This window comes from Lepidochelys kempii, chromosome 5 (assembly GCF_965140265.1).
Source record: "Lepidochelys kempii isolate rLepKem1 chromosome 5, rLepKem1.hap2, whole genome shotgun sequence".
Taxonomy (NCBI): domain Eukaryota; kingdom Metazoa; phylum Chordata; order Testudines; family Cheloniidae; genus Lepidochelys; species Lepidochelys kempii.
In genome coordinates this window covers 97,113,333-97,137,636 of record NC_133260.1, presented here as the reverse complement: position 1 = coordinate 97,137,636, position 24,304 = coordinate 97,113,333, and the positions used below count along the sequence as shown (strand labels likewise).

At 40.3% G+C, this 24,304-nt stretch overlaps 3 protein-coding genes across 10 annotated transcripts in view; 1 reads left to right on the top strand and 2 right to left on the bottom strand.

The window, feature by feature from the left end:
- CARNMT1 (carnosine N-methyltransferase 1) overlaps positions 1–7,476 on the bottom strand; it is a 46,249-nt gene extending 38,773 nt beyond the window's left edge. For 2 of the 4 annotated variants that reach the window (XM_073345128.1, XM_073345130.1), the window contains exons 1-2: positions 3,255–3,369; positions 157–352 (exon numbers count right to left, since the gene is read on the bottom strand). In XM_073345128.1, coding sequence (XP_073201229.1) covers positions 157–352; positions 3,255–3,358 — 300 coding nt within the window. In that variant the 5' untranslated portion in view covers positions 3,359–3,369. Of the gene's footprint in view, positions 1–156; positions 353–3,171; positions 3,370–7,391 lie in introns of those variants that run through there. The other 2 variants (XM_073345131.1, XM_073345129.1) reach the window with 2 other exon arrangements.
- Positions 5,469–21,904, bottom strand: NMRK1 (nicotinamide riboside kinase 1). Of its 5 annotated transcripts, none has more exons than XM_073345137.1 (9): positions 20,954–21,340; positions 19,337–19,397; positions 18,403–18,493; positions 17,358–17,406; positions 15,334–15,505; positions 15,156–15,227; positions 13,422–13,528; positions 9,197–9,281; positions 5,469–7,494 (listed from the first exon to the last, which is right to left on the bottom strand). In XM_073345137.1, exons 2-9 carry the CDS (start codon positions 19,363–19,365, stop codon positions 7,491–7,493), a joined length of 609 nt encoding a protein of 202 aa, XP_073201238.1. In that variant the 5' UTR covers positions 19,366–19,397; positions 20,954–21,340; the 3' UTR covers positions 5,469–7,490. The 5 variants fall into 5 exon arrangements, with proteins under 5 accessions (XP_073201238.1, XP_073201233.1, XP_073201235.1 ...); XM_073345132.1 differs by having other exon boundaries at positions 20,841–21,339; XM_073345134.1 differs by having other exon boundaries at positions 19,337–19,425; positions 20,841–21,337.
- OSTF1 (osteoclast stimulating factor 1) overlaps positions 21,234–24,304 on the top strand; it is a 25,566-nt gene continuing 22,495 nt past the window's right edge. Inside the window, exon 1 of the mRNA XM_073345138.1 lies at positions 21,234–21,629. Within this exon, the coding sequence (XP_073201239.1) occupies positions 21,596–21,629 (34 nt within the window). The 5' untranslated portion in view covers positions 21,234–21,595. The remainder of the gene's footprint in view (positions 21,630–24,304) is intronic.

The following is a 24,304-nucleotide window of genomic DNA, read 5'->3' as shown; positions in this document are numbered from 1 at the left end:
AAGGTGAGGGGGCAGGGTAATTAAGCAAACATGAATTCATGGGGTGGGGGAACAAAAGAAATGGAAACCTGAAGTGAGAAAAAGAAATAAAAAACTAAAAAAATGTACAGAAATTTTTACTTCTGAAATATGAAAAGCGTCCAATTTTTTACATACATCTTCTCCATATTCTTTATTTTCAAACATATGTTTGCACTCGTTCACAATGGTCTGTAGGATCTCTTGATTATGATCAATGCATTTCCGAATCTTGTCCAGATGAAGAAGAAATTGAGGAAGTAGGTTTTGTTGGTTAACTGGGAGGGATCTAAACTGTCTCTCTGTTCTGTTCACTTGCTCATGCATATTAGTTCTAGAAAATAAAAAAAGTTAAAGTCTGTCAGTGTTTAGCTTCAACTATAAATGCAAAGAACTCACATTTGAAGACACCCCAGATTACAGCTACCACAACTTCTCCATCTTTACTCAAAAAGCTTCGATCTCATTTCACAATAATCCTCTAACCAAGCCAAAAAACCTCAATTCATAAGAATTTTATGGAGAATGTGGTTATTTTTGACTGCATATTATGAAGCAGTTATCTATTCCCAGATCTGTGCACATTAGCGTCACCATCAATGGCACTGGTTCACAAACTGAAGTCTACATTGGTTTTAATACCATTAGAAATTCATGGAAATAAGACTGATTCGGAAAACGGTTTGAAAATATCAAGCTTTTAACTGTGCATTGAAAAAGTAAAGAAAAATAATATTAGAAGTACACACGCTATGCTGCATAAGATACAAGGAACTCACTTCACTTTTAATATCACTATAAGGAAGAAGTTTTTGTCAATATATCTACCTGAACCATGATCCTTAAAGACTTATGCACATGCTTACCTCTTCACACTGAACAGTCCAATTAAATCAACAGAACTACTCACAATATGGAAAATTAAGTATGTGAATAAATCACTACACAATTGAGGCCTTAGTTCTCTACCCTGAACCCCTCATTAACAGAAAATTTAAGTACGAACACAAATTTCACTGTAACTACATAGGATAAAGTTGCTGTCTTCATTTTTAATTCTGATCTATACAATATTTTCAAATCAATGTAAATTAAGGGTATTCCATAGCAAATTTAAGAACAGAAGAATGTACATACTGGGTCAAACTAATGGTCCACCTAGCCCAGTATCCTGTCTTCTAACACCTTCAGATGCCAGATGCTTCAGAGGAAATGAATTTAAGAGGGCAATTTATCGAGTGATCCATCCCATCATCCGTTCCCAGCTTCTGGCAACCAAAGGTTTAAGGAGACCCAGAGCACGTGGTTGCATCCCTGACCATCTTGTCTAAAAGCCACTGATACACCTATCCTCCGTGAACTTATCTAATTATTTTTGAACCCACTCATACTTTTGGCCTTCACAACATCTCCTGACAACAAGCTACACAGGTTGACTGTGCATTGTGCAAATCTGCAGCTATTACTTTCGCTGTGTGACCCTTATTTCTTGTGTTACATGAAGGGATAAACAACTCTTCCTTATTCTCTTTCTCCACACCATTCATGATTTTGGAGACCTCTATCATATCTCCCCTTAATCATCTCTCTTCTAAACTGAACAGTCCCTGTCTTTTTAATCTCTCCTCACAAGGAAGCTATTCCATGATTTTGTTACCCTTCTCTATACTTCTTCCAATTCTAATACATCTTTTTTGAGATGGGGCGATGAGAACTGCATGCAGTATTCAAGGCATACCACAGGATTATGGTTTTTAATATATGAGAGAGAGGTATTAGGATATTTTCTGTCTTATTAGCTATCCCTTTTTTAATGGTTGCTAAGACAGTCATGTAGAGACATTCTCTCCTCTGAATTGGAACTCACTTCATTCACAGTTTACATGGGTATCTAAAACCACTCATTTCATATTTCTATATTCAAGCATTTGGACTGTTGAAGAGACACCCTTTAATTTCAATAACCTTGGTACAGTTTATAAAAATAAAGCTATTTGAAACATGTTTTATTGACACTAATTATTAAATATGGAGCTCATTTCAACTGAATCTGGTTAAAGCTCTTTTGAAAGAGATGGTCCTATAATTTAAAGATCATGAATGACACCTAACATTGTCCAAACAAGACCACTACACTATAATGGTCACAGATGTTAAGTTAGTCAATTGAAATATAAAAAGTATAATATGGATCATAACATCCCAAATCTGTTTCATGTATTTAAATTTGCTAAAAGGTTCTAAAGTGACGGAAGACATATGATTTCCAAGTTAATGTCACAAGTGTGGCTATAAACAGTTACTTTCTCTAGATCATTTATTTTTGGTTTAAACTATTTGATGTGTCTCCTCTGTTCTATACATCCGGGAGAAAATTATTTTTGAAGCTTTCTACTCTAGCTTATTGTTTTTTGAAGGGCCATAAAGCACTATTTTGGTAGGAAACCAAGCTCAGAGAGTTAGTTATATCCTTCAACGTCAGTACTGAATACAATGCTGTTAACTGGCCTGGTTTTTGCAGTGTTTTAATAGTCTGTAAAGTTCAATCTCAACAGTCCAAAATAAATGTTTATGAATAATTATGTACTTTTACATTTATTATCCAAAACTCAATCAGGTTCACTTCAAAAAACAGAAAAATGTGCTTCTCGCTTCATCTCCTGTAATTAAGCAACTTTGCCCGAAAGGGAAGATATGAAGATCCCTCAACACGCTTCTAGTATTTCTCCAGAGCTAACAAAGCACCAGCTAAACCAACATGCTCTGCTATCACTTCTATACATGCACTCAGCTCCACTTCTAAATAAGTTTGTATTTCCACAGTTATAAGAGAAAAACTAGAAACAACTGTCATGGGGGGACAGAGAGAGCGATGGGGAGCAGACACACACCTGTGGCGTGGGGGGTGGGAAGGGAGAGAAAGGGGTGCATGGGAGAAAATGGGCAGAAAGGTTATATAGGCAGTGACTTCCTGGCTCCACCCGGCTAGTTTCTTCGGGGTCAGGGCGGGGGAAGCCCAGGCCTGGGAATTGGGTAGGGGGTCTCGGCCTCGGGGCAGGGGGGCGTGCGGCGGGGTCTCTCGGATTCAGGAAACCTGGCGGGGGGGGGGGGGGAGGGAGTCCCTGGTCTTCCGCGGAGCAGGGTATCGGTTACCCGTAATATCGGAAGGCGTTGATGATTCTCCGGAAATGCTCCCCCTCCAGCCGCTCCTCCTCCTCCTCCTCCATCCTGCTCACCGTCCCCTGCTCCGGCTGCTTTCGCCTGAGCCGCTCGCTGCTGAACGGAACCTCCCCGTCGTCGCAGCCTGCCCGGTCTCGCCACGGCCGCTGTTCCCCCCCATCCCCTTCCCAGTCCCCCTGCCGGCGCCCCCTGAGCATCGCCCTGACCGAGGTGTGTCCTCCTCGCCTCAGGGCTGCGGCTGCAGCGGGAGCTGCCCCTTCCAGGACAGGCCGCACGCGGCCGACAACTCCGACGCTTTCCCCGCCCGCTTCCGGCACGAGCGAAAGAGGCGCGCGCGCGCGCGCGCGGCCTGGGCCGAGTACTTGCTTTATCTGACGGGAGGACACCGCCCTCCAACGGCGATACGCAACGGGCACGGTCCGCGCAGCCGCACAAAAGTCCGTCCGACCCCTCCTACCCGCTCGTGAGTTATCGTGAGACAACGCAAGAGAGAAGAGACGAGTCAACGGCCTAACCGCGGACTGTCGCGGGGGGAGGTGTCACCCCTCCCCTCTACTGGCAGGATCCAGGTCGGGTGTCGTAGACACCAGAGGGAGGAGAGCCGGAGGCGCCGGACTGCAGCCTGGCTGCAGCAGAGACGTCTCTCCCTGGCCAGAGAGCGTAGCGCGGCCCCAGGCGACAGCAAAGAAAGGGGCAGTAGTTTGTAACGGGGGGGGGAGCGAGAGAGAGAAGAGAAGGGATGAGTCAGTGGTGACTATTTTCCATTGAAAAATATGTTTAAAGAGGTGCCATACCTATCTGTAAAGAAACAGGGTACCAGGGGGCAACAGCTCCCTCTCACCATGAGTGGCCCAGCCCTTGCAAAGGGCATGGTTGGATAATTTAAGCCCTATACCCAGATCTATAGACACTCTTTTCTTCACCTCGGTACTGTATAATTTTTAACATTAGCGTTAATAAAAAAAATTGAATCTGCACGTCAGTAACACCTATATTGTGATTGGACTCTGCTCCTTTCTAACTCCAGGGCAGTTTTGCTGTTAATGGCACTGGAGGGCAGGAGGGAGCCCTATCCTAAGAATGGACCATAACACAAAAAGTAAGAGCAGAGAGTGTGAGAGGAAGGAGTCGTCTTGCTTATAATAAGTGGTAATGAGGACAGCGAGGGCCAGCCAAAGCAAAGTCCAGCATCTTGTTTAGATGAAAATGAAAGATGCTTTTGGCTACTTGTTCTATTTTATATTAACTATTTTTATCACCACAGGACTTGTGCTCCTGCAACACAGCAAAACACTACGTTACACAAATGATAGTAATATCCTAAAAGACAGATCTATCGCGTTGATATATTTTTAAAATATATAAGAATATGTAGGGATACAGAGGTGTCTAAATAGGATCCCTCAGATGGAGAAAATCTGAGAATAGAAGGCAGATATAATTCCAGCCTCAGTTAATGTTAACGGTAGCTAGTTTAGAAAAAACTTATCTATGGCAGTGGCCCCCAACCTTTCCACACTACTGTACCCCTTGCAGGAGTCTGAATTGTCTTGCTTACCCCAAGTTTCACCTAACTTAATTACTTGCTTACAAAATCAGACACAAAAATACTAAAGTGTCACAACACACTATTACTGAAAAACTGCTTACTTTCTAATTTTTACCGTATAAATATAAAATAAATTGGAATATAAATATTGTACTTACATTTCAGTTTATAGTATATAGAGCAGTATAAACAAGTTATTGTCTGTATGATGTTTCGCTAGTTGGCTGTACTGACTTCGCTAGTTCTTTTTATATAGCCTGTTGTAAAACTAGGCGAATATCTAGGTGATTTGGTGTACCCCCTGAAAGATCTCTGCGTACCCTCAGGAATACGTGTACCCCGGTTGAGAACCACTGATCTATGGTATAATACATTGTATTGTAAAGATATCTTTAAAATACAGCTAAAATCTAAAGATGTATCAAAGATCATAGCTCTTAAGGACTTAAAGTTAACTAACAGGTTATACCCATTTCTATTTTACCTTCTCCAACCACAGTTAGGAATAGAACCCAAATCTCTAATTTAACAACCCCAGTTTTATCTGTCTTACTGTACTTATACCCCAGAGACAGAATCCAGGATTTCTGAGCATCAGAATAAGAAGTTTCTGGCAAGTAGCAACTAGTCTAATACATACTTGCTTTGCTATCATATGACTGCACACCTCCCTGCAAAATAAACATATATGTTTAAAGCCATTTATTGTTCTCACAAGCCATTTCAGAAAACAGTATATTTTATTTTTGTATAAAACGGAGATACAGAAATTCACATTAGAAAGTACTTCATCTTAAACATATTTCTACAAACACTTACACTGTGCTTCTGTTTTAGTAGATCACCACAAATGTAGTTTCTGTATACTGTAAAGGTCTTAATATTGCATTCATGATCAGAAAGTCAAGATAGCTACCATATTAAGTCATCAGGCTAAAAATATCCCAACCAAAAAAACCACATTTCTGTTCTACCAAAAATGCCTGAAAGCGAACAATACTAGAACTTTTAGGGCCAGAAGGACCCTGTAGTACGGGGTGGCCAACCTGAACCTGAGAAGCAGCCAGAATTTACCAATGTACATTGCCAAAGAGCCACAGTAATACGTCAGCAGCCTCCCACTCCCCATTAGCCCCCTCCCCAGCGCCTCCCACCCACCATCAGCCCCACCGATCAGTGCCTCCCGCTCAGCTGTTTCGTGGCGTGCAGGAGTCTTGGGGGGAGGGAGGGGAGAGAAGAGAGGAGCGAGGGCATGGAAGGCTCAGGGGAGGGGGTAGGAAGGGGTGGAGTAGGGGCAGGGTCTGTACAGAGCCAGGGGTTGAGCCGTGAGCACCCCCTGGCACATTGGAAAATTGGCACTTATAGCTTCAGCCCCAGAGTCGGTGCCTATATAAGGAGCTGCATATTAACTTCTGAAGAGCTGCATGTGGCTCCGGAGCCACAGGTTGGCTACCCCGATGTAGTAGGTTATATGGCTTTCACCTTTAGTTTGAGTAGAATTAAGGTATCTAGACAATCCTCAAAAGATAGTTTGTTTTCAAATAGTTTTAAGTCCTCCCTGTGTGTATTTATATATTTTTATATGAAGAAGAAGCTGGTACTATTCCTTAGCTCAGTGTTTCCCAAACTTGGGACGACGCTTGTTCAGGGAAAGCCCCTGGCAGGCTGGGCTGGTTTGTTTACCTTCCGCGTCCACAGATTCGGCCGATCGCGGCTCTCACTGGCCGTGGTTCGCCAATCCAGGCCAGGGGCTTTCCCTGAACAAGCGGCATCCCAAGTTTGGGAAACACTGCCTTAGTTGATCTCAACCATATAATTTTTCTGTTCTCTAATCACATTGTTTTTTCATTTATTTCTAATCATTTATGATTAATGAGAATCTTATTCTTTCCTTCTCCTTTTTTGTAGCATCTTTTATACATTTGTCATCCAGAATCTTTTACAACTCCAAACCTCTTATTTTCCAGGCTGCATGTTTTTCATCCTATCACTGTTAACACACCTGAACTACCACCAACCTCTCTTCTTATCCTACAACTCTTTCTAATGGCCTAGTAGTTGCTCTTCAGATTATCACTATCCTTTCCATATGCCCCAAACAATAGACTACATCTGGAGTGTTGTGTAACAAGCACCATGTGAAAGAGGAAGAATTCTGTGGTCTCAAGAGCAATACCCCTATTTACATACTTCCAAAATGGCTTTTGCCTCTTTAACCACATCATGTCATTTAATACTCATTTAATATTTTATGAGCTATTACTTCTATTTTTCCCTATATTACTCATATGCAATCACGATGCATTTGTGATTTTAAATTCCAAAAATATTTTACTTGCATATGAAATTGTGCACATAGTATATACTTATGAAAGTATATTTATGAAATATCCAGGGCTATATTTTCATACATTAAAGTAATTTTCAAATTCTGTATATTACATGATTAAATATTAAATCAGGTTTAAAGTTTGACGCAGAGTTACAGATTCCACTCTGAGCAAGGCTATCACTTTAAAAATACTGCTCTGGACTACTGGATGACCTATACTGTCTGTTCATCAATATTTATAAGTCTAACAGAAATAGCAGTCACTACAGTACAATGTGGATTTGTATAAACTGGTGTTACTGATGTACATACAGTAGATTGGCAAAGTGATCCATCCAGACATCATAAAATTGACCCTGAATCCATACTGGAAAGAATCTCAACTTCTCACATGGTTTTGCTGTGACCTGCTCACCTTAAAAAAATAAAAGTAAAGATATCAGTTCACAGATATTACAGGGCATCTATTATATGTCCATCACAATTCTTGTCACCTGCCTGAAGCTCAAAATACGTAATTCTTTCCCTCTACTGCTCAAATCTTGTCAAACCTTTTTTCCCCTCAAACATAATGTTACCATTTTCTCTCAAAAACTTTCAAATATATCTCTTAATTCTGCAAAGTTATCCAGCTATTGATCTGTTCCAGATCTGAAGAGTTGTAAAACAAGTATTTATATTCAGTTTCTATATAATCTACATTAAGATACTAAACATCCCTCTCATTCATAAGGATGGCACATCCACACAATATCATTGACTGTATTTTTAATTATTTTTCACTTAATTTTAATTTTTCAATTAATGTTAACTTGCTTCACTCTGAATAGCTGGTATTTGTGATGACCTTCTCTGCATGCCTATTATGCATGCTATGTATTGGCACAAACCATAACCAGGAGGTTTATTTGGCTGGGGTTTTGCTACCTCATTTCCCCTCTCTCTTATTTTTAATAGTAAAGATCAGTCACAACTCTGTACCCAGTTGTCTATATCACGTACGATGTATGTTTTATGAACATTCAAATGTTAATGGATTTTGAGTTACAAAATAAATGTAGAGACTGACCAGCGATATCGATACATTCACTGCACTGCATCAGTATCAAAGAGGTAGTAAAAGCATTGCACACGTTATACACAGTAGAAAGGACAGACTTATGGGATCAACTATTAAGACACAAACTTGCTTTTTCTTTCAGATAAAGATGCATTGATTCTTCCTCTAGAGTTCTTTTTAAGAACCAGTTGAGATATTATTTGACAGACTTCAGTTAGCTTAGTGCTGCAACTCCTTTAACTACTGTTTAATTAAAAATAATAATAAGAAAAAAGGTGTGTGTATGCTTCCTAATCTAAAGAAAGAAAGGGGGCATTTTAGCTAAATCACTCTAATGATTGTGAGAATTCAGTAGAGAGATAATAAAATCACCCCATAACTACAAATCAAATAACGTGTGGAATAGGGGATTAGGAAAACTAGATTTACTAAATTTCCCTGTTCTTCAATATTTAAATAATTATTCAAGAGCCTTCCTATTCTCTCTAGTTGTGAATAAATCCACAGGCCTAATTCCTCCACTTATGAAAAGCAGTGGTTTGAGAATTTGGGGGAACATAATAAAAAGGTTACTCCTAACATGCAACAAGCACCAACAAGAGTGAGAACAGAGAGGGGATCTAAAATGATAAAATAACTCAGTCTTTCAGTGGGGTCAAAGAAAATACTCAAAATCTAGCTCTAAACGAAACGCCATAAGTTCTTCTCTGACCGAGAAGCACCAACATGGGCTCAGTTTTTAAAGTTTTACTTAAAGCCCACCCATAGTAAGCAATTAGTATACTCTATTAGCATACCACAAAAGGATGAAGGGCTAAGCCAATACCGGTGTACTTGGAATCTATGGTTCCAGAGAGTCCAAGTATTTTAGATCTAAGACTCAGACCACAAACATAAAAAAAGCTGTTTCTTTAGCTTTTTGCTTCCTATGTAGGAAAACAAGAGTTTTGTAACACAGGACTTCAAATGCTAGGTATTTACATTATCCCTTAATATTGGCATAGATTTTTGTAAATGAGTTCCCTTATCCTGTTCCAATTTCCCGAAGACGACTTACTTATTCCATGTTTCTAGCTCCCGTACTATATCATTATACACATGTGAAAAAAGGTCTTCCTCAGATTTTGTTCCATCCAAATAAACTGAGAAAGAAGGGGAGAGAAAAGTGGTCACAATATTACAGTTCATTTTAATTAGTAACTTCCTATAAATTTGTATAACACCCAGCACAATCCCGAATGGCATCTGTAGGTGCTATCATGATAGAAATCAAGAATACTTCCTCTCCCAATATTGCTTAAATAAAAGTCCATAAATAGGGGATCAATCCACCCAAAAATACCAGATTCATTTTTAAAAATACATAGTCCAGAGTCATCCCAAAAGGACAGAAATCCTAGTTCTATGGTAAGCTGAGAAATTCAGCAGAAATTTTCCCTTGTAAGGGAAGCCCCTTGGTGAAGAAGGTTGGGAACCATTACTGCCAGAACTTGCGCAGCCAACTAGAAAGTGGATGGTTAATGCAAATTAATATTCTTCTGTGGCCCATTATGTATGTAATCATTAGGACCTCCAGCTAGGTTGTAATAACTCTCCTAATGGGGAGAGGATACGATGATGAATGTGCTGTAATCTCTAATACTCCTGGGTGTTTAGGTTAAAAATATATATTATATATTTACTTTATTTATTTATTTATTTATTTGAGTGGGGGGGAAAAGACAGATTAAATCTTTGTGCTATGCATACTCTTTTATTACTTTCCCCATCCCTAAAGGAAATAATGACAAACTTAACAAAACTGTTTTTCCTACCCAACTATAAATATGGATTGGCTGATGAAGTCCAGGTCTACATTAGAAAAGTATAGTTATATTGGCAGATCCTCCTAGTGTGGAGGCACCTATTAAACTGGCAAAAAAGTGCTTATCCCAGCTTGGCAAGCAAAATAAGCTAGACCAGCAAGAACACTTATGTCAATATAACAGTCTACCTGCAAAAGCCCCAGTGTATAGAAACACTGCAAAAAGAAAAATCAAGTCACACCCCCAACTGACATTGCTATCCCAGCAAAAATATTTCTAATGTAGACCGGACCTGAGGAAAAGTTGGATATGGCTCTTTTATTGTTCCTTTTTGCAGGATTGACATTTATTCTGTCATTAAAAAAAATAATAATAAATCCTCTCCAGACAGAAGGTTTGAGAGATTTTGAGAATGCTGATTTGAGTCTCTCAGCATCCTTCTGCAGCCCTCTGTTATCTGAGCATATCAAATTTCACGCTAAGCAGGATTTGATCTGATCAGTATATGGATGAGACCCCTCTTAGGAACAAGAAAACATTCCCACTTCAGCCAGTACAATACCAGGCAATTCCTCAGCATAGCGTTTGGAGGGCAAGAGGATCAACAATGAAAAGCTGGGATTGCAGAGGACAATATCATACACACAGGGTTCTTAAATTATCAGGGCTTTGGGCACCACTAGCTTCATTTCAAACAGTTGAACTGCATTTTCTCAGATTGCGGAGAGAACACCCATGTTGCAGGTGCTTATTCAATAGAGTCTTCCATTTTCTGGAAGCCTACATTCATTCCCCTCTTCTGTTTTCCATAAAAGATCCAGGTTTCTGAAAATAGACCAGCATCTCCTAATTACAGAGTGGGGATGTCAGTCTCCCTGGGCACAAGACATGGTTTTTTTTGTTTTTTAACTATGAAATTGAGTAGAAACCGAAGTCTCATAATTCAGCCTCTCATTCAAGAGAAAAGAGCAGCACTCCCAAAAAAGAACACAAACAAGCAGATTCTCTAAGGGTTAAAAAACGCTGCTACAGACAGAGTAAAGGTTTTTTTCACTTTTAAACAACAAGCTTTAACAAATGTAACAGCTAGCCAGTTTTGTTGTCTATTTTAATAAAAAGGCAAAGATACTTTGATGCAATAGAATGGAATAAACTGTTCCTAGAGAGTAGTTATCAGTGGTTCATAGGCATGCTGGAAAGACATAACAAGTGGGGTCCTGCAGGGATCAGTTCTGGTCCGGTTCTGTTCAATATCTTCATCAATGATTTAGATAATTGCATAGAGAGTACACTTATAAAATTTGCAGACGATACCAAGCTGGGACAGGTTGCAAGTGCTTTGGAGGACAGAATTCAATTTCAAAATGATCTGGACAAACTGGAGAAATGGTCTGAAGTAAATAGGATGAAATTCAATAAGGACAAATGCAAAGTACTCCACTTAGGAAGGAACAATCAGTTGCACACATACAAAATGGGAAATGACTGCCTAGGAAGGAGTACTGCGGAAAGGGATCTGGGGGTCATCGTGGAACACAAGCTAAATATGAGCCAACAATGTAACGCTGTTGCAAAAAAAAGTGAACGTCATTCTAGGATGTATTCGCAGGAGTGTTGTAAGCAAGACATGAGAAGTAATTCTTCCGCTCTACTCTGAACTGAAATGGAGAATTGTGTCCAGTTCTGGGCGCCACATTTCGGGAAGGATGTGGACAAACTGGAGAGAATCCAGAGAAGAGCAATAAAAATGATTAAAGGTCTAGAAAACATGACCTATGAGGGAAGATTGAAAAAATTGAGTTTGTTTAGTCTGGAAAAGAGAAGACTGAGAGGGGACAAGATAACAGTTTTCAAGTATTTAAAAGGTTGTTACAAAGAGGAGGAAGAAAAATTGTTTTTCTTAACCTCTGAGGATAGGGCAAGAGGCAATGGGCTTAAATTGCAGCAAGGAAGTTTTAGGTTGGACAGTAGGAAAAACTTCCTGTCAGGGTGGTTAAGCACTGGAATAAATTGCATAGGGAGGTTGTGGAATCTCCATCATTGGAGATTTTTAAGAGCAGGTTAGACAAACACCAGTCAGGAATGGTCTAGATAATACTTAGTCCTGCCACGAGTGCAGAAGCCTGGACTAGATTACCTGTCTAGGTCCCTTCCAGTTCTATGATTTTATTTGTAAATCAGTGTCAGGATGGGTTACTTCTAACAGGGCCCCAGCTAAAGATTATGTATGACTATATGTCCCATAATTCCAGCATAATCCATTTGAAAGTGACCCAAAGGAACAACTCTACTTCTGAGATGATCCTTCAAGGCTTTTTTTTTTTTTTTTTTTTTTTTAAAGGCAGTTTCTATTCCCTCCCCCATCCCATCTCTCACACACCCACTGATTTTCAAACATGTGCTTCAGCTAATTCACACATTTATTTTGGCATAGTTCACTCTAGTAGAGAGCCTGTAAGAGGCTCTATGTACACCCAATACATGATGTACAGAGCCTTGCACGATCTCTTGCCACTCGGGTGAATTTCACCATTAACCTTTTTGATAAATACAAATCTTTAGTATGATATTGATCAATAAAAGAAGAAAGAATTTAATGCCTGATCATGAACAGTGTTGAGCATGCCTAACTGCCATTCAATACAAGCTGAAGGTGCTCCACATGTTGCAGGATCAGGTTCTAACAGCGTTATTAGCTTGGTATTATGCAAACTTCCCTACATAGTTCCACCAAAGCACCAAAATCCTGACATGTCTTATGTCAGACTGTGTAGTGGCTTGGCAATGTGTACAACTTGGAGGAATCTATTAAACTTATTCTATCTTAGGGATCGTCTACACTACCACGCGGGGTCGATCTAAGATACGCAACTTCAGCTACATGAAGAGCGTAGCTGAAGTCCATGTACTTAGGACTATTTACCGCATTGTCGTCACTGCTGTAAGTCAACAGCTGACACTCTCCCATCGACTCCGCTTGCACTCCTCGTTTTGGAGGAGTACCGGAATCGACAGGAGAGCACTCAGCGGTTGATTTATCGTGTCTATAGTAGATGTGATAAATCGACTCCCGCTGGATCGATCACTTCCCGCCGATCCAGTGGGCAGTGTAGACAAGCCCAAAGACCTAAATCAGGATTGTAAGCCACTTTCTAATGCATCAACTCAATGAGCCATATAACTCCCCACAATTTTTCTAGTTAAACACACACACACACACAAACTGGTTTGTCACATGGAGTTTAGGAATCACTAGTCAAGGTGACCAATGCATTTTTGTTTATTCCTATAACTCACAAAGGTGGGTAATCTCTACAAGATTTTCTTGCATGAAGATCACTTATCTATGAGCAGACAATAAATGCATCTAACACTGCAGCGTAAATGCCAAAAAAAAAAAAAAGGAAAAATAGAATGATTTGCAAAAATCACTACTTTTAATCATTTTTATATGTTTAAAGATTATGTATATCATACCAATATTATTTGTATTTTCTTCCATTTCCCTCTTATGTTTCAGATACATAGGCCATACATGTCCATCGAAGTATCCTGGTGGATCTGCCGGTTGATAAACTCTGGTACTACAGAAAAATATATTTGCTTTCTTGTGCAAGTTTTACATTTTTTTTTCTGGTGTGCTCACATATACCCTTCATCGTTTATTTAGTACGAATATCTATCCAAAATATTAAGAGAGAGGGAGGCTGTGTATCTGCTGGTCACAGCAAAGGAGACTCCTTAATTATAACAGGATTTAGCATATTGCCCACATGACCTCTATCAAATCACCTATTTCTGCCGATCATTTCAACTGCAAAACTGGGTAAGAGCAGATTCTTATTGAAACAGATGTTGCATCTTAAACAAACTTCATTGCATAAGTAAGTTACATAAGAATAGCCAAAATACACTTCTATCACAGAGAATATTTTTCACATTGGTCTAAATTCTGAGAAGGGACTAGTGATTTTGGTTGCTCAACTTGCTACACCTTAGAACACTGGCTCTCAACCTTTCCAGACTACTGTACTCCTTTCAGGTATCTGATTTGTCTTAAATACCCCAAGTTTCACTCACTTAAAGACGACTTGGACTTGCTTACAAAATCAGACATAAAAAAATAGAAGTGTCACAGCACACTGACTGAAAAATTGCTTACTTTCTCATTTTTACCATTATAAATCAATTGGAATATAAATATTGTACTTACATTTCAGTGTATAGTATATAGAGCAGTATAAACAAGTCATAGTCTGTATGAAATTTTAGTTTGTAGTGACTTCACTAGTGCTTTTTATGTAGTCTGTTGTAAAACTAGGCAAATATCTAGATGAGGTGATGTACCCCCAGAAGACTTCTGCATACCGCCAAGGGTATGCATACCCCTGATTGAGAACCACTGCCTTAGAGGGCCTGATTTTCAGAAGTACTGAGTACCCACCTTTTGATGATTGAATTCAAGGTCTCTTAAATTGGGCTCCTAGAAAGAAAGGAGCCCCAAATCTACTAGTCACTTTTCAAAACATAGGCCATTATGAATATGGGAATTCTGCAATCAGTGAATCAGATTCTGACCTTAGAGTAACTTGTGTCATTCTAGAATAACACCATCAAAACCAGATTTGCAACAGTAACTGAAGGCAGAAAAGGGCCAATATCTAACTCAAATAATACACAACGTAACTGCATGTCAACTCTGCCACTGAACAGCATTGTAGTGGCACAGTTTCTTGTAGCTGCAAGAGTAAACACTTTGTTTCTGTCCCCTTTTAAATAATGCTTAAGTGCCATTGTACTGTAATTAACCTATATTTTAAGTTCCTTGGGCGAGGGGCTTTTTACTTTGTTTCTGTACACTGGCAGTCTGAACAGTGATTGGTGTCCCCATGCACACCTACAATATGAATAATAATAATAATAGTGATAAACAGGGGATGGATCTATACATTTAAGGATTATAGATGCTGCTTGAACTTCCCTGGGAACCACAAAGGCTCTACCCTCAGGGATGGAATAGTAACAAGGCGGAGCTCACTACCTCAGCAATAGCAAGATCACACGAAGGGACTGAGGAGGGTCAGCAGTCTCTGCTCTAAGAGTTATTACAGTTGGTGGATGTGTGAGAACACACTGGCATACAGGAACCTTTTTATCTTACGGGTACTAGGGCATAGTGATCTGCAGTGAGCAATAATTTTAAAACATTACCTCCTTCTCCTCTTGCATTCTTCATATGGAATGGTCAGAAAATATTTTCTATCCCATACTTCATTAAGAGGCCTAAGATGACAGCATGTTTAGTCATTTTGTTTCCCTAATATCAACTGTAAATGGGGCGTGAATAACATGACATTTTAAAAATTATTTCTTAGGTAGCATTGCTTACTCATAGTTATACAGAAGAAAACCTTCAGCTATTAAAATGTGAACTTCTTCTGTACTTTTCAGATTGAGAGGTGTACTCTTTGATTCTGCTGTTGAGACAGAAGAGCCCGTTGGGTTTTTCATCCATGAGTATATGCTTGTCACCATTTCCTCCATATAAAGGGCATCAAGTACTAGAAAAGACACAAAAGGTTAGGTGTTTTTGTTTTGGCTTTTAATTTTTGCATTATTTCTGAGTTAAGCAGAAACCCTGTCAAATGGTTTAAGAGCTAAATGTAGGTGTTAAGTAAAAGACGCAGGGTTAATTTAAAAGAAATGGAAATTTAAATGTTAACATTTCCATTTACTACTGGAACCTAAACCAACAGCACTGAACTTGGGCATGTGAACCAGAATGTCCAGCTGATTCATCTAGTTTCATTGTCAACTGAGTGAAGTTCAGAAGTTGAACTGAAAGTTACATAGCTGATGAATGTTGGTAGTAAACACAGAATTCAAGGTTTAGGCTAATGTTATAAATACCCATATATTACAGGAAATCTTAGATCAGCTGCAGGATATTAAACTGTAGGTTTATAATTAGAGATGGCCTGATGACTAGCCTAGAATTTAAAGTTTAGATTCAGATCTCAAATTGCAATTTGGACTCATTTTTAGTTATAATCTACAACACATTTGGTCTGTGGTACAGTCCTGAACTCAGTGAGACTTCTTGCATTAGAAAAAGGTTGAAACTTGAATCCGATCTTGCTTCATTTAGGATGTGATTCTGGGAGGTGCTAAGCAGCCTTGATTCTCAGTGACTTCACATCAGGAGTTGAGGATGTTATGGGAAGTGCTCAAAATCTCCCAGGATTGGGCCTACACTAACTTTGCAGGCTAACAGCCATTCAACAAAACACGGACATTTCATGTCATGAGGTGCAACTCTACAAATGGGGAAAAAAGGGATAATCATTTAGCAAATAGTGCAATTTAATTTAATCTGATAACTTTCTATATTACAACTGATTTCATTTAACTGGCCTGGAATTGAAATATAACTACCACTGACTTTGGGTTGGGGGGGGGGGGGGTGTCAGAATTTCACCTCTGGAATGTAGTTTTCTCTAAGTTACTGTCAAACAAGAATAAGAGATTAATATCTATATTTTACTTATTTGGTTTTAAGGTGCATATTGCTCGTTATGGGCCAGATTCTGATACTCATGTTGACAACATACTCCACAAGTAGCCCTATTAAGTTAGTGGGGCTACTTGTGAAGCAAGAGGCTACCCAAAATGAGTAAGGAAGCCAGAATATGGTCCTAAATGACCGAACAAAAACAAACATTTAACACTGTAAAATGGTGTAATTGGTATTAGGTTTGAAATCACAACTACTAATGCTGTTCAGAAGAGTCTTAATATTGACAGGTTAATAAACTGAAAAGGTTTCACAATAAGCAACAGACAGTTGGCTGTATCATGCACCATAATTTAGAAGACCAAGAATAGAGAGAATAAAAGTCTGTTGCAGATCGTTTGTTTAACTAGCCTCTAGAAAAGGAAAGCACTGGATGAAGCAGTCTGGAGACCCATCTCCTCAGAACTTTAGATATATGCTGTCACTAGAAGAAGTGTTCATAATACCCTATGCTAAGCAAGAGCTGTTTCTGGAGAAACAGAAAAGGCTAGCTAATTTGCAAAACAGAAAGCTATAAAGTCAGTGATAAATGCAGGAAGTTAAAATATTATTGCCATTCCATAGTAATAGTATTGTGTAATAAGCAAATAAAGGTATGCTCTATTAAACTGTCCAGTACGATGATGATGATGAACTTTTAAAATACTGACTTTGTTAAACCAACATCCTGAAAAAATCCTCTATCGAATTATATATATTTTTTGCCAGACATACCCCACTAACCATTTTTTTAAAAAACAAAGCAAAACACTGTCCCCATTGATGACTACATTGATCCAAAAGAAACAGAAGCTAAAGTTAATACATAATGTTCAAAAGCAATATACCAATTCACTTACCATCATATTGCTTAAATCCATGTTCATCTATCTCTATTTCAGATTCTGGCTAGAGAGAAAAAAATGCAATGAAGGCCACCATCAGGTCACAAGGCAATAGTAACCCTATTACTCTGAATTCCCTTGTGTAGTATTTATGGTATGGATGGATAGAAGGCCGGAAGGCCAGTGTGACCGGCTTAGGGAGAAGGGTTAGGTTACTATGATATGAAGCAGAAAATGTAACATGGGCAGGGGGAGAAACAGGAAGCCAAAGAAGCGTGTGGTGTAAGAAAAGACCGTAGTAGAATATTCACAGTATTTTTCATAAACAGTGGATTGCAACATAGCAGGAGTGTTGCTCCCTGCCCCTCCAAATTTAATCTTGATGTATCACTAAGACCCCCCAAAATTACTCTTCAAATAAAAAATAATTTTTCCCACATGTCCCCCCCAAAATAGTACCATCCAGGTAAAATTATTTACTAATCTACCGAAATTGATATTGATAATATATCACATATTATATAAACACAAGCATCTCTGGATTTTAATATTAACTTCTGAATAAACTATAGTTTTACTCGAGAACAAGAGCCACATCAGGAACAGGCCCCTCTCACTCATACAGATACGCTTTTGCATTTTAAGATATGAAAGAACAAGCAACAATATTTAATTTTTGTTGCTATTTTGTTTCTATTTGTTATTTTCTATCTAGAGTTAAAAATGAACTGCAAAAAGATGAATTCAATAGCATGAAGCATTCCCTGAAATGCATTTGTTTCTCTACTCACCTTTAAATATAATATCAGAGGATGCAGCGAGATGATTATTCTGTTAGTCATGTTCCTAATATTTTTTGGCAACCGAAAGCTTTAACATTATTATAGCATTCTTAATTATATTTCCCTCTCTTCTAGATAATACTTTATATTGACTCTATGAACGGAATTTCATTTTAAATTGTCACATACTGGTAGATCAAGAAAAAAGAATAGAGTCTTGCAGGAACTACATTTAAAGTCTACTTTTATGTATGAAGTCATTCCATCAGTTCAGTTACCTTAAAGAAGTCATCTTGATAGAGTATACTGCAGTTCGGAAGCTGTTTCCCAAGTCGTTTTGCCAGTGTTGTTTTCCCCCCATTTGTCACACTGATTTTGAAAATGGAACAAACAGTGGGTCAGGACAAAAATAATGAATAATGTGCAATGTGCGCTAGCAAAAAGGCAATTAAAAATCTAATTTTATTCAGAATATTAAATACTGTTTGCAGTTTCCTAACATTTGTTTGGAAAATACTTAGTCCTGCCATGAGTGCAGGGGACTGGACTAGACCTCTTGAGGTCCCTTCCAGTCCTACAATTCTATCTTTTAACTAATTTTAGTCTGCTTATAGGACTATGGAAAAGAGGAAGACTAGAGTTGATGTCTGAGAGGGTCAATCTATGGTGGAGGGTGGGACAAGATATCAAAAATTAAACCAGTGGCATAGCTAGGAGTGGAAATTTGGGTGGACCCTGACTTTCAGGTGGACGGGCAATGACAGACTGTGGTAGCTCAGCTTCTCCCCCAATGCCATGCCCTCTTCCAAGCCCTGGTACCCCAGACACAAGGCTTCACTTGCCGAGCTGGGCATGCGCATAGGGTGGCTCAGAAAACGGCAAGGCAGAGCTGTGGGAGCGTAGCTTTCTGAAGGGCGGGCGCATACCTCCGTCCTGGATTTCAGGTGCCAGAGTGATGCTCCGGGGCACTGTGGCACCACTATACCCCTGATCAGATTTGGATGGGCCTGGATGCTAACGGCCCACCCTGGCCCATCTGTGGCTATGCCCCTGAATTAAATACAATTGACAGTACAATATTAAGCTTAAGTTTTTTAAAAAAAGTAATTAAAGACAGCTATATTCACACTCAGGGATTGTTAGATCGCAATATGGAGTTTGAGGCAATCTTAAATTTTTGTTTTAACAGAGACTGAACTTGTTTGCACTTACCCTCCAAGTCCAATGACTAACACCTTCATAATTTGTGTTCTATCCAGTTCCCTTCTTTCCACTGTTTAAAATATGAACAATGAACAAACCTATTTGGACAATGACAAAATCAGCTGCTACACAGGAAAACACCAATTATCCACAAAAGGCATTTTAAAGGTTTTCAACCTCTACCACTTTTATTGAGTTGTCTTCACAGTCTTACCGTGAGGGCTCCTTTAAGGCCCAACCCTGCAATTGCTTACTACCAAGCATAGTTCTCACTGTTATGAGCAGTCCCATTAAAGAAAACAGGACTACTTAGTGCAATAGTAAAAAGTGTTTGCAGATTGGGCCCTTGAACGTAACCTGGGGGGGGGGGGGGGAGAAATGAGTTTGTGTTCTGTTTTGTTTCAAGTTTCTTCTGGGAACTTCCTTTTCTGATTTTTTATTTTTAACATTACAGTATCAGGAATCTCAGATCTTGTTTTCCCAATTTTTTGGAGGATTTTCTTGGACACTTTGGGTGTTCACCTAGACTGAATTCTTCCATCAACCTAGCTACCACTTCTTGGGAAGGTAGATTACTTATGCCAACGGGAGATAGGTACCATCTACACGGAAGCGCTGCAGTCATGCATCCGTGCACTGTAGCATTTTAAGTGTAGATAAGCCCTTAGCAAATGACAAATATTTTATAATGAACATCAATAAAGGCCTTTCAGTGCAGGTAAGGTTTGATGCAAAAAGCAGTATTAGCTGACAAGTCAGATACCATCTACACATATCTGAAAAAACTTTTAACTCATTAATTTATGTCATTGCCTGTATCAACTATAGTCACAATTTAAAGGAAGGATTCCAGAGTAAATAAAACAGGCAACTTTATTTGTATATATGTGAAAAATAAAGAAAAGTGGAAACCAAGAGTGGGTAATAAAATATTTTGTTTGCAGTATAATTGCAGCCAATTGTTCGCAGGATATCAGAGACCAAGGTTGGTGAGATAGTATCTTCTATTGGACCAACTTTTGTTGGTGAGACACAAATTTTTGAGGCAGAACTCTGTGTAAACTTCAATGCTTGACTCTTTCGCCAATAGAAGTTGGACCAATAAAAAAAAATTACAAATATACCATCTTATTGCACATGGCAAGGTCATCATCAGGCTTACCATGAGCAGCCTACAATGCCAAACATTAAGGCACCAATCCTCCCAACACAGATGTACACAATTAGTACTTTAATTTTGCATTTCCTAATTTTTCAGCTGCAATTTTTAATTATGCCACTGCAAACTACTGGTATATGTAAAGTATCTGCACAAATTATTTGAAGTGGCTCAGTTACGGGGGGTGTGTGTGTGTGTGATTTGTAAGGGAATGCACAGGAAAAATAAGGTTCCGAGAGAATTTTCAACTTTATCTGCCAACTTGGCAGTAGTCACCAGCCGGTGCGTGATTCAAGAAACTGGCGTAAGGACAGCATTTGCAAATATGCCCCACAAAATACATAGCAAGAGCACCTGAACTAAGGGAACGGCGCTGCTGGAGCCGTGGCTCGGATTTCATGCGATGTCAGGGTGTGTAGGTGGCACCGCAGCGGTACGATCAGGTCCAGTGCGACCCACCGCGTTACCTGAGCAGCCGAGGCCTCTGTTGTCGCTTCCCCAGGCCGGTGGTCTGCAATGCAAGACTATGCAGCGAAAGCACAGAGGTGCGCGTGAACCACCAAGCCAGACCGACGCCCCGCGGAGCGCTGCCCCACCAGCGGCTGGGCTGAGCAGCGGGCACCCACCCCGGAAGACGAGCGCTCAGGCGCCCCTGCGCGCCGAGACAGGCAGCGGCCTGCACGGCCCACCCCGTCCTGTCCCGCTGACTGCCGGGATTGGCCGGCTCAGGCTGGGTCGGCGAGGGGAGGCGCCTGCCTGGCGCGACGCGCGCGGAGATTGGTTGCCTCGCGCTCCCGGGTCCACCCCTGCAGCCCCGCCGCCCGCCTGGTTCCGCCGCCGCCCCTAGAGGGAGCAGCGCCCAGCGGCCGGCTCGCTGCTGCTCCGGCTCCTCTCACTTCCTCACCGCGCCCGCAGTGCGCGCACTCCGCGGGGACTCGCTGCCGGGACAGCCTCCGCCGCTCCGCCTTGAGCCCCGCGCCCGCTGCAGACGAGGGGCTCCGCCGCCGCTGGGCTCAGGTTACCGGGCAGGAGGAGGGACCGGCCCAGGGCCGTTTGCGGGGAGGCGGAGGAAGGGGTTTCCCGGCTCTGTGCTAAGCCAAGCCGCCGCGATGTCCAAGCCGCCACCTAAACCAGCCAAACCAGGTAAGGGAGCGGCCTGTCGCCGCGCTCCTCCTGCACAGGAACAGCAGTCGCCTTGCACCCCGCCTGCATTTCCATCACACGGGCCTGAAGTTCATGCTCGGCGCTAGACGCGGAGCTGGGCTCTGACACGTGGGCGATGTTTTTCCTTGCTCCCTTTTTATGTGTCCGGCGCGGGGCCCCCTTTGCGATGTGCTGAAGAAGGGGTGGGAGGGGCAGGCTCCTCGGGCTAGCAGAGCACCAGGAAGGTTATGGCTCCAGGGCGAGGGGCTTCCTTTTTATCTGGGACGTGGCTCGGGCTGTCACTGTCAGAGCGCACTTGCTAGTGGCCGAGAAGTAGGAAGTGAGCTGAGCTCTTAAAGTCCCCGCTGAGGCTTTGTGGCGAGGAGGAAGACGCAGAAGCAAATGGTCTTGGGATCATTTTACAACCCTTTTTAGTAAACTCGCTGCTGCATGACAATTGCGGAAGGACGGAAACAAGCCTCGGTTAAAATGCTCTTCTAAGGTGCTCGATGAACAAGCTGCACCGAGAATTATTCTGTGACTAAGGAATGTCAAGCTAGAAAGTTGAAGCTGATTGTCACTATGGTGCCTCCACGTGGGAAGAGGTGTCCTAACAAGCACCCTTCTTGGGAGCAGTTTTCCTTACTTGCCATAGCATTCTGTGATTTAGTACTTGCCATAAATCTGAGACTTGCTCCTAAAAAGACAAGATTTTTTCAGTTATTATTACCAAAAAAAAAACATTAAAATTGTGACAATAACTGATGAAAGATCAGAGAATGAGTTGTGAACTCTCAAGGCTTGATTGGTAAAAGTGTGTTGAAATTGCCAAAGCACAGAAGACTATCTTCTTCCAAAGCCTGAATACACAGTTTGTCCTCTGTTGAATGGAGCCTTGGATAAGGATCCAGGGCTCTATACAAGGTATGATCTACTGGGATCCAATGACTTTTAAGGTGCTTAGAGTTGTCACCCTTAAACTTTTGAATTTTCTGTCATTTGCAAATATGTGATAATATCCTGTTGCTTAAATTTCCGTTTAGGAAAAGATGCTATCAAGATGATTCAGTGCTTGATTTGTAATGAAAGAGGTGCCAAGGCCTGAGCAGTTTTGTTACTTTAATAACTGACATAGTATAAACCCAGAGGTGCCGGGGCTTTGAACTGCCAAGCCTAGAAGTGCCTGGGCTCAGCCCTGGCACAAATTAAGCGCTGATTAGATCCTAAATCTAGTTTGCTGTTAAGTAGGGAATGGTCTATTTCCATTTTAAAAAAATGCTAACACTTTACTAGTTCTTGCATTTTCTAAAATAAGTGTGTGTGAAGGGATTGAGGGTTTTATATATATGCTACAGCTCTTTCTCCTTTTTAGACTTAAGTAAAATACCATTTTTAATTCAGTCATGTAATTTTCTTTAAAAAAGAGGGAGAAATTAACTATGCCAGTCTGTATGCTTGTGCAAAGGAAAGTTATCTGGTGACTTAAACTTCTTGATAGCATCTCTTTTAAAGAGAAACCAAAAGCTATACTACATGCTTGGTTTACTCAAGGAGATGCAGTTTAATTAAAAACATACAAATTTTGTGAAGGAATGCATATTTACCAATAGAATCATGGCTCCTTTAATGAGCCACCATCAGTTTTGGTTTTGTTAGAATTAATAACAAAATTGTCATTGGAATTTAGAAATCACCATATTGGATCAGATTTATGGTGTATCTAGTCTAGTATCCTGTCAATTTCCAGGAAGGTGCAAGAAATCCCACAGAAGACTGATGTGGGATAATCTGCCCCCATGAATGTCTTGTCCTAATCCTTAATAGATGGAGGGTAGTTAAGCCAAGAAACATGAGGTTTTCTATCCCTTCCAATAATCCTTTTAGCATTAACTGTCAAAACCTGGGATATTGCTATCTATACAAATGTCCAGGCCCTTTTTGATTTTTGTGAAATTATTGGCCTCAATGATATTCTGTGACAGTGAGTTCCAGCCTAACAGCTTTGTTTGAAAAAGTATTTCCTTTATCAGTTTTGACTTTGCTACTTCTCAATTTCATTGAATATCCCCTTCTGCTTGTGTTTGGAGACCGGGAGAACAGAAGCTTTGCCTATTTATCTGAATGGAAGAAGGAAGGGCCTCTGAGCAGGAGATGATCCTTAACCCTTACACAAATTTAATCTAACTAAGCTCCTGAGTAAGGACTAATTTCCTGAATAATTTGCAGGATCTAGTCTTTAATGTAGTTGGAACATGTTACACATCCTTATTTAGATGTCACAAAGTTTGTTTGGAAAAACTAATTAACAGATTTTTAAATGACCAGAAAATTCTATATTAAGTGCTGTATTTTGGGGGAGAATATACTGTATTTTTAACAGATATGAGGTTGAATCCCTATTTTAAGTGCAGAACTTAACTCTAAAGTAATTGTGGAGCTGTGACTGGTGCCTCTAATAGAATTACCACGTACCCACTAAAATATTTTTCATCTTCAATATCTTGGCCACTTGCTATATTTCTTGAAATACTTAAAGTACCCAGTTGATAGTGTTGACTAAATAGCCAGTTTTTAAAAGTAACTTCTTTGCATTTGACTGTTTAAAGTCACACAAGCAAAACCCCTTGTAGGACCTGAAAATGGACATTCCCCTATCAAATTATTGCCCCACAACG

What these genes read in the sequence shown, in the direction of transcription:
- NMRK1 (XM_073345132.1), bottom strand. Translation starts at nt 20,886, where the DNA reads ATGAAATCCGAGCCACGGCTCCAGCAGCGCCGTTCCCTTAGTTCAG. An exon ending in TTAGTCATTGGACTTGGAGG is followed by an intron (nt 18,494 to 19,336) that starts GTAAGTGCAAAC and finishes TTTCAAAATCAG; the next exon opens with TGTGACAAATGGGGGGAAAA. An exon ending in TGGATTTAAGCAATATGATG is followed by an intron (nt 15,506 to 17,357) that starts GTAAGTGAATTG and finishes TGTCTTTTCTAG; the next exon opens with TACTTGATGCCCTTTATATG.